This window comes from Quercus suber, unplaced genomic scaffold (genome assembly GCF_002906115.3).
Source record: "Quercus suber isolate HL8 unplaced genomic scaffold, Cork oak 2.0 scaffold_884, whole genome shotgun sequence".
Taxonomy (NCBI): Eukaryota; Viridiplantae; Streptophyta; class Magnoliopsida; order Fagales; family Fagaceae; genus Quercus; species Quercus suber.
Window position 1 is genome coordinate 216885 of NW_027070311.1, and position 9444 is coordinate 226328.

General features: G+C 33.3%; 1 protein-coding gene across 1 annotated transcript; it reads left to right on the forward strand.

The window, feature by feature from the left end:
* The first annotated feature begins 233 nt into the window (after nt 1-233).
* LOC111996463 (putative wall-associated receptor kinase-like 16) lies at nt 234-7561 on the forward strand. The gene is made up of 3 exons (XM_024028452.2): nt 234-1511; nt 1592-1756; nt 6316-7561. The coding sequence occupies exons 1-3, from the start codon at nt 650-652 to the stop codon at nt 7524-7526; spliced, it is 2238 nt and encodes a 745-aa protein (XP_023884220.2). The 5' UTR covers nt 234-649; the 3' UTR covers nt 7527-7561.
* Nucleotides 7562-9444: the final 1883 nt, after the last annotated feature.

The following is a 9444-nucleotide window of genomic DNA, read 5'->3' on the forward strand; positions in this document are numbered from 1 at the left end:
TATCGAAAAGTATTGATTAAAATTCAAAACAGGGGGATAACGGGTATGGTCAAAAGAAAATTGGTACAAAACAGGGGGAGAGGGATGAGAATACAAAAGAAAATTCTCCCTGATGGAGCAGCCTTCTCTGGCAAGCAGATTGGCACGGTGGTTTCGTTCACGGTAAGTGTGGCAGACAAGCACTGCTGGATGGTTGGAATTTCAAAATCATTGGCTTGCACTTTGATGCAGCCACCTTCGGAAAGTCGGTCTTCGTTTTTTGTACACTAGCTTACTAAGATAAAAGTTGAGACAACCTCTAGAAAAAGACAACCTCAAGAAAAAGACATGCACCAAAAAAATAATAATACATTTTTTTCTCAAAAAATAATAATAATAATAATAATAATAATAAAATTTGGGGCGTTGGCTTGGTATGTCCTTCCCTGTGCCTTCAAAATCAGCAGAATCTCTGAAGTTTTAGCACATCCAAACACAATAGAATCAATCGCTCTGCTGAGAAACAAAGTCACCAAGAAACTCGATATACACCTCCATCAGGGACTGAGTCTAGCGAAAGGTCCTTCTATTAAGGGGCCATTCAAGGGTATTGGTACAAAAGAAAGTACCAATTTTTACAAAAGCACATAGACAAGGAAAAAAAGAATCCATGGCTTTTAGTGGAATGCTTTTTCCACAACTGCAGTTACTTGGGTTGATAATTTTGGCAGCAACAGCAGCCTCTCAACCAAATTCGAACTGCATACAGAATTGTGGATCACTTAACATCCCCTACCCATTTGGAACAAAGGAGGGCTGTTACCTTGAAGAGTCTTTTCTCATCATTTGTAACGACACTCATTTCAACCCTCCAATGCCTTTTCTGGGCTATGGTGATCTACAAGTTCTCAACATCTCGCTGGATGGCGAACTGCGAGTCTCAACATTCGTAGCACGTGATTGCTACAACAAGTCAGGGCTTAGTTTCACCAACAGTTATTCCCAGCTTACGTCTCCAAATTTTCCTATCTCACACGAGAGGAACATGTTCACAGCCATTGGTTGTGACACTCTGGCGCTTATTGGAAATATAGATGGAAAGAACTATACAACTGGATGCCTATCACTCTGTGACAATATTGAAAGTGTGGATAACGGGTCTTGCTCTGGCATTGGCTGCTGCCAGACTCCTATCCCTAATGGTGTAACAGATTTTATTGTGCTTTTGGAGAGCCTTGACAACCACTCCAATGTACTCGAATTCAATCCTTGTGATATCGGTTTTGTAGTGGAAGAAAATGCATACAACTTTTCCTCTTTAGATCTTACAAATTTTAAGAATGATACAGTTCCTGTGGTGCTTGATTGGGCAGTTGGGAATGAAACATGCCTAGATGCTCGAAGAAATTCAGTAAGCTATGCATGTAAAGCAGAAAATAGTACATGTTATGAATCCAACAACAGTCCTGGATATCGTTGCAATTGCTCTTCTGGCTTTCAAGGAAACCCATACCTCCTCCATGGTTGCTATGGTACTAATATACATTTAATTTACTAGATGGTTTTTTTTTTTTTTAATTGACTGAATTTATTATGTTGCATTGTGTTTCAGATATTAATGAGTGCGAAAATTCAAACCCCTGTGATAAAGAATGCCATAACATTCCTGGGAGTTTCTATTGCAATTGTCCAAAGGGGTACGAAGGCGATGGGTTGAAAAATGGAACTGGTTGCCGTGCTAAAGTGAGCCAATCCAACCTAATCATTATTACACTATGTAAGTATATAAAAATTAATTATGTTATTATTATTATTATTATTAATAGAATACACGCATGGATTAGAAAATTAAATGATGTTTGATTTAATATTTTATAGAAGGATATTCATTAGGATATTAGCTTGTGCGATTGCTTGTGTCGTTTCCTGCCTAGCAGGTTCTTCCTGTTTGAATAAAAAATTCTTCTTCATCCAAAAAAGAATCACTAGAATTGACTAAAATACTAATTAATAATTTGGTTTTTGCTCTGTTTAAGACTTAAGAGTGTATTTGGATTTTGGATAGAGCTTATTTTGTTATTAGTTTATTATTCAACAATAAAACAAAACTGCAAAATAATTGTTCTATTTTTGTTTTTAAAAAACAATAAAATAATTCAAAAAATTATAGGAGTTCATTAACAAAAAGCTAATGCTTTGAAACTTATAAATAAGCTCACCATAGAAAAATATTTATTAATGAGTATTGATAGATTAATTATTGAAGTCTCATTCAGAGATGTGAAATCAAAAGAGGCTCAATTTCAACCAAACGACAAACACAAAACTCGTATATTCAATAGTCTTATGTAACTGTGGAATCAATCAAAGCGGAGAAATTTCAAACCTTTTGGCATTTGCAATGATAGTGGCTTATGCAATGATAGCGGAGAAATTAAAGTGATTATGACCCCATCATTGCAAAAACCGGAACGATGACCATTTAACAATCCTGGGCCCATATTTTGAAGAAGCCGAAACTGTCAAATACAGCGAAATCCCAAATTTGTAAACAAAGGTCACAAACTCAACCTGCTATTAAGTCCAATATAAGTAGAGATGCACCATAGGAAACTCCCCGTTGTGTCAAGACTTAAACACAAACCAAAGCCCAACCATAACATGATTCCGTTCCTTCTTGAACAATCCATCACTCACATCACGCCTGGCCCATATATCTTGAAAATTTTGGTAGGTTATGCCTAAATGAACTTACTTTCATTAATTTATTTTTTAATAATTTATCTAAAATAAAATTGTATCTAATAAAATAAGTAAAATAAACAAACCCTAAATCCCCAAAATAAACTTGGAAGTTTCAATAGCATACCAACTCATATATTATAACGTGTTCACCTAAATTATACTTTCAAATCTATTTGAACTTCCAAATTTATTTAGGAAATTTGATAAAATATATTATTTATGTAAAAATAACATTTAATAGATAGACTCAATTTAACAAAAATCTCTATCATTTTTCTAGAGTTTTTTTTTTTTGGGTACTAAACTATCTTTCCTTTCTTTTCTTTTTATAGAAAATGTTAAAAGAGGCTCAATTTCAACCAAACGACAAACACAAAACTCGTATAGTCAATAGTCTTATGTAACTGTGGAATCAATCAAAGCGGAGAAATTTCAAACCTTTTGGCATTTGCAATGATAGTGGCTTATGCAATGATAGCGGAGAAATTAAAGTGATTATGACCCCATCATTGCAAAAACCGGAACGGTGACCATTTAACAATCCTGGGCCCATATTTTAAAGAAGCCGAAACTGTCAAATAGAGAGAAATCCCAAATTTGTAGACAAAAGGTCACAAACTCAACCTGCTATTAAGTCCAATATAAATAGAGATGCACCTTAGGACACTCCCCGTTGTGTCAAGACTTAAACACAAACCAAAGCCCAACCATAACATGATTCCATTCCTTCTTGAACAATCCATCACTCAGATCACGCCTGGCCCATATATCTTGAAAATTTTGGTAGGTTATGCCTAAATGAACTTGCTTTCATTAATTTATTTTTTAATAATTTATCTAAAATAAAATTGTATCTAATAAAATAAGTAAAATAAACAAACCCTAAAGCCCCAAAATAAACTTGGAAGTTTCAATAGCATACCAACTCATATATTATAACGTGTTCACCTAAATTATACTTCCAAATCTATTTGAACTTCCAAATTTATTTAGGAAATTTGATAAAATATATTATTTATGTAAAAATAACATTTAATAGATAGACTCAATTTAACAAAAATCTCTATCATTTTTCTAGATTTTTTTTTTTTGGGTACTAAACTATCTTTCCTTTCTTTTCTTTTTATAGAAAATGTACTAAATTGTCTTTCGGTTCATATAAAAAGTATTTTAATACAAGATAGAAATTTCAACACTTTTTTTTTAATACAATATAGAAATTCTACTATAACTTAATTTAAATGTATATACGTGTAAAACTTCCTCCTAGAGACTTGAACCCCCGGCCCTTTCCCCTCATATCCCACAAATAGTTATACTTGTGAAGTAACCATCACCTTAATCCTTGTAGAACCTGACAAGCTAGAAAAAAATATAACCGATTTTTACCTTTTTTCAATTTAGGAAAACTTTTAGTGCAAAAGAGTGAAAAACTAGTTCAATTTTTTTTTTTTTTTTTTTGAGCAAAACTAGTTCAAAGTTGAATAAGATATATTCCCCGTATTACATTTGTTTCTTTTAATAATTTTCCGTAAAAGACTTATTGCTTTGATTATGACACAGGTTAAATATATATATATATATATATATTAAAATTAACATTTTTTTTTAATGTTACAATTAAAGTGATTATCACAAGTGGCCCTTTCAGTAAGTAATGTACATATATTGCACATGACAAGAACATATGTCATCTTCATATTGTTGGTTGTGGTCTAATTTATAGTTAAATCTTTTTTTTTTTTAAAAGAAATTAAAAAACAAGCAAAACATCTGTTGACTATTCTCTCATAAACAAATATTAACAATTTCAATTGGCTAATATTTCAATAGTTAAATGAAATTTCCTAGACTATTACAACCGGCAGAAAAGTGAAAATTTCAAATCTTCCAAGAGTACGTCACTAACATTAGTATCAAATCCTACTACTCTTCTCATGGGCACCACCTCTCCGATAACGCAAACCTATTACTACTTAAATTTTGAAAATAGAGAAAGAAAGTGGTGACTTTCAGAGCTCAACAAGTAGCCACAGTCCCATCTAGTTACATTAAGCATATATGCATGTAAATAAATAAAAAATTTTAGGATAAACTCATGGGCTTAGAAATTGTGTCTCGTTAGTTTGAAAATTAACATATAATTTGCAATGAACTCCAAGACATAAAAAATTTAATTGGACTTGAAATGATGTGAAATCTAATAAGATTTTATGTACTTAATAATTTTTATAACTATGGTTACACTATATCTCCATGACAACACCCATAACCACACGTAAGTCGGTGGTAAGCCCTTGAAAAAATTTACCAATGTATACCCCATGGATGGGATCCAAAGTATGGTCAAATTGTATTATTAACTTCCAAAATATATCCAATATCCAAAAATCATATGTCAACATATCATAAAATTACAATTCAAATAAACATTTCGCTCATTTAAATCTTTGGTTCATTTCACAAAATTTATGCAATACTTGAGCCATGTTTGAAGTAAATAGAAACTTTATAAATAACCAACTAACTATATATACACAATAAAGAAGAAATTCTGGTTCTTTTCTTTAAATCAACAATGCTAAAATAATTAAATATAAATTGATAATGAAATACAAATGAATGTTTAATAAATAAAATATTGTATTTTAAGAAAAATATAACCCGCCAAGAATTTTTACATATCAATCAATGTCTACTCAAAAACCATTGCAACTTCTCAAGAACACTCCAACATAACCAAAAATCCATTATAATCAATATAGCTACTAAACAGACACTGGTGTAACCATCATCATTTAAACCATAGCGGCCATTTTTTGATATCTATCCGTTGTTGATCATGTTGTCTAATGCTGTTGACATTTGTTTCGTGCATTCCATTCCACATTGATATTGGTCATCTACACATGTTACATGGTCCAGTCTGGTCAGATATTCTTTACATGTCTAAATTCTAAACTTAAGTAATCTATAAGATATCATCTGGAGTTTGAGGGGAAAATACTAAAATACAATAAGATATACTGTAAATATATTAAATTGTGGTTTCGTAGAATTTCACGGACTACCAACTTTAGGCCTAACGTTTTCATATAGATACTCTTTATTAGGTTTTTTGTTTAAATAATTCAATATAGTAAAGATAGTTAATCCGTTGTGGAGGAATGTTCTTAAATAGGCCGAACCAATTTAAACATTGCTTCCATTCTCTATCTCTCTGTTTTCTCCGTACTATAGTCACAATAAGGATAACATCAAAATTCAAGGTTAATTTGGCTGCTTCTCAAATAAGAAAGAATATTAAGATTTTAAAAAATGACTCCGATTCAAAATTTTGGTTAACCAATTCTATTTTAATTGTTATAATTTTAAGATTCATGTGAGCTGGCATGAACTGGCGAACCACAATCGACAGTCGATGGAAAATATATTCTGATGCGGTAGTCATTAAGTACATTGTAATTCAAATATTAACTGAGTCATTTTCATATGATGCATATGTTAAATATTTAGTTCTTAAAGGTATCGAGATATATACAAATGTTAAAAACTTCTACAACTTTAAAATGCACGTCTGAATGTGTGCAGGTATCAGTGTTGGCCTTTTAGTATTACTTGTGGGAGGTTCATGGATATATTGGGGACTGAAAAAAAGAAAGCTCATCAAGCTCAAAGAAAAATTCTTCCTACAAAATGGTGGCTTACTCCTACAACAGAAACTATCTAGTCACAGCGGGTCTACGGAGACAGCCAGAATTTATAGTGCAGAAGAGCTTGAAAAGGCCACCAACAACTATGATGAGAAAAGAGTCCTTGGCCAAGGAGGCTATGGAACAGTTTACAGAGGAATATTACCAGATAACAAAGTGATTGCTATTAAGAAGTCTAAAATTGGTAGTCAGAGCCAGGTTGAACAATTCGTAAATGAGATAACTGTGCTTGCTCAAATTATCCATCGGAATGTGGTTAAGCTATTAGGTTGTTGTCTGGAAACAGAAGTACCCTTACTAGTTTATGAATTCATCACAAACGGGACTCTTTCTGAGCACATTCATGATAATGGTCGGTCATTATTACTTTCATGGGAAAAGCGCTTGAAGATTGCAGTAGAAACTGCAGGAGCACTTGCATACTTGCATTCTGCAACTTCTGTGCCAATCATACACAGAGATGTTAAAACTGCAAATATATTATTAGATGATAACTTCACAGTAAAAATGTCTGACTTTGGAGCCTCTAGGTTGATTCCTCTTGATAAAACAGAATTAAACACATTGGTGCAAGGAACTTTTGGATACATGGACCCAGAATACTTCCATACTAGTCAACTAACAGACAAAAGTGATGTCTACAGCTTTGGTGTTGTTTTGGCAGAGCTTCTAACTGGTAGGATGGCACTTTCTTTCAATATGCCGGAAAGTGACAGAAATCTAGCAAAGTACTTTGTTTCTGCAATAAAAGATGACCGCCTACTTCAAATTCTTGAGGATAACATTGTCAATGAGGGTAATATTAAGCTACTAAAGGAAGTTGCTAATATTGCAAAAAGGTGCTTAAATGTGAGAGGCGAGGATAGGCCTTCTATGAAGGAAGTGGCAATGGAACTAGAGGGCTTGGTTATCAAGGAAAAACATCCTTGGGGAAATGCTAATGTCTATAAAGAAGAGACTGAGTACTTGCTCAGTGCACCTACTCAATCATTCAACATTGACGTTGACACAAATTGTTCCACCAGTACAACTACAGGGTACGATAGCATGATAAACCAAGTATTGAAACCATTAGATGGCGGGAGATAATTGGGGGTGCGACTGAATTTATCTATGACATTTTTTTTAAAAAAATGATTTATTTATTTTTAATTTTTTTAAAAAATTATTATTATTATTTTAAAATAAAAAAAATCAACCTATTGCAACAAGATTTTCAAAGTAAATCATTGAAAATATGTGGACTTTTTTATTGTTGCAATAACACCTATTACAATGACATTAGTTGTTATTGCAACAACTTTTTCCATTTTATTTAGTCTTTTTTCTTGTAGTGGTAATTAGTCACATATTAATATATTTACCTAAATTTAATACTACTTAGGATAATTTTTTTTTTCTAGTTTTTAATAAGATAAAACGTGTGGTGATTTTCATTAAGTATATGTGATTGGTTTTTATTTTTATTTTTATTTATTTATAGTTCATTAATATTAAATTCTTTGTATTTTGCTTTCATTAATTTACTTGGCACAAAAATTAAAAAACTTAAGTGGACATATGCCACAAACTTAAGTGGATAATTATAGTGTAGTCCCTACATAAATTTTGACACATAGCGCAAAATTGGATTCTAATTTCAAATTCTAATTGAACTTTCTCTAAGCTTTACTTATTATTATATACTATAGCTTGTAACTTTATGCATATGCATGAATATACTTAAAAAATATACATTAAGATGCATAGTATAATTCTTACATATATATAACTTAAATATTGATAGTTGTAAGGTTGAATTTAATCAACCATTTAATTGGCTTTATTCTGTGACCAATTTGCTTATAATTTAGCACTTAGTAACCCTGTATTTAGGTGGGAAAATTGTAAGGGTAGTGTGTGAGAAGATGTGAAGAAAAGCTCAAGAGTATGCAAGAAAAACAGGGGTTCACAGCTAGGGCTCGCGGGTGGATCGTGAATGGCAAGCCGCCAAAAGCTGGCACATGAGAGGCACACTGGGAAGCTGAAGGGTCGCGCCAGCTGTCACGCTACAGGACAAAAGTCCCAAGTTAGCCAGGCCGTTACGTTGCGACTTGAACTTGCGACTTGGACAAGCCGCGAGACCAAGTCGCCAACTTGCCCTGTTTGGCAAAAACTGACGTTTTGCATTCCCTTCTCACCCTACTATATATACACCCTTATACCCATCATATTGAGGGAGCTTCCAGAGAGAATTTTGTGAGAGAAAACCCTAGAGAAAAACATGATTGCCTCATCCCCAATCTTCATCTAAAGAGACTTTACAAATTCCTCTACTCTTTTCCTCTCCATTGTCATACCCTTGAGAGGTTATTTACCAAATCCTTATCTCATCACACCCACGTCTGTGAGAAGGTTCATTTGGTGCTTGGGGAAGCAGTTTGGGAAGAAACCAATGGTGATTGGTTGATGCTATGGGCTATAACGGAATCTGGTAAGCTAGAAAAGAAAAAGGTTCGGCGCAACCTCGTTGGAGCAAGAAGCTTGGAGGGCTTAGGTACTTGGGTAGATAAGGCTTGGAGGGTCTTCTGCTGTTCATGTATCCCAACTACATTTTCTAGTGGATTATTGACCACTTGGAGGGCGGCGGAGAGGTTTTACGCCGAGGACTTCGGTTTCCTCTTCGATAACACATCGAGTATTGTCCTTGTACTTGCATTTCTCTTCCCTTTATCTTTGCCTTATATTTACTACTGTGGATGCGTTTATATTTGACTTAAATTGTTTATCAATTCTGTTATAAGCTTGTTATCATATTCCGCACATTAATTGTTTGATATAAAGCTTGAATTGGTAATTTTGTAATTTGAGGTCTAAACGTTCAAGGGTGTTTCATACCCATTTTGAAATTTCAATTGGTATCAGAGCGGGTACACTTGTTGTGGTTTAAATACCTAAGTGTGATCCTTGACCCCTTGTGTGTTTTGCCATGGATAATGCTTTGTATGCTTCTATGGATGTTGTTGAT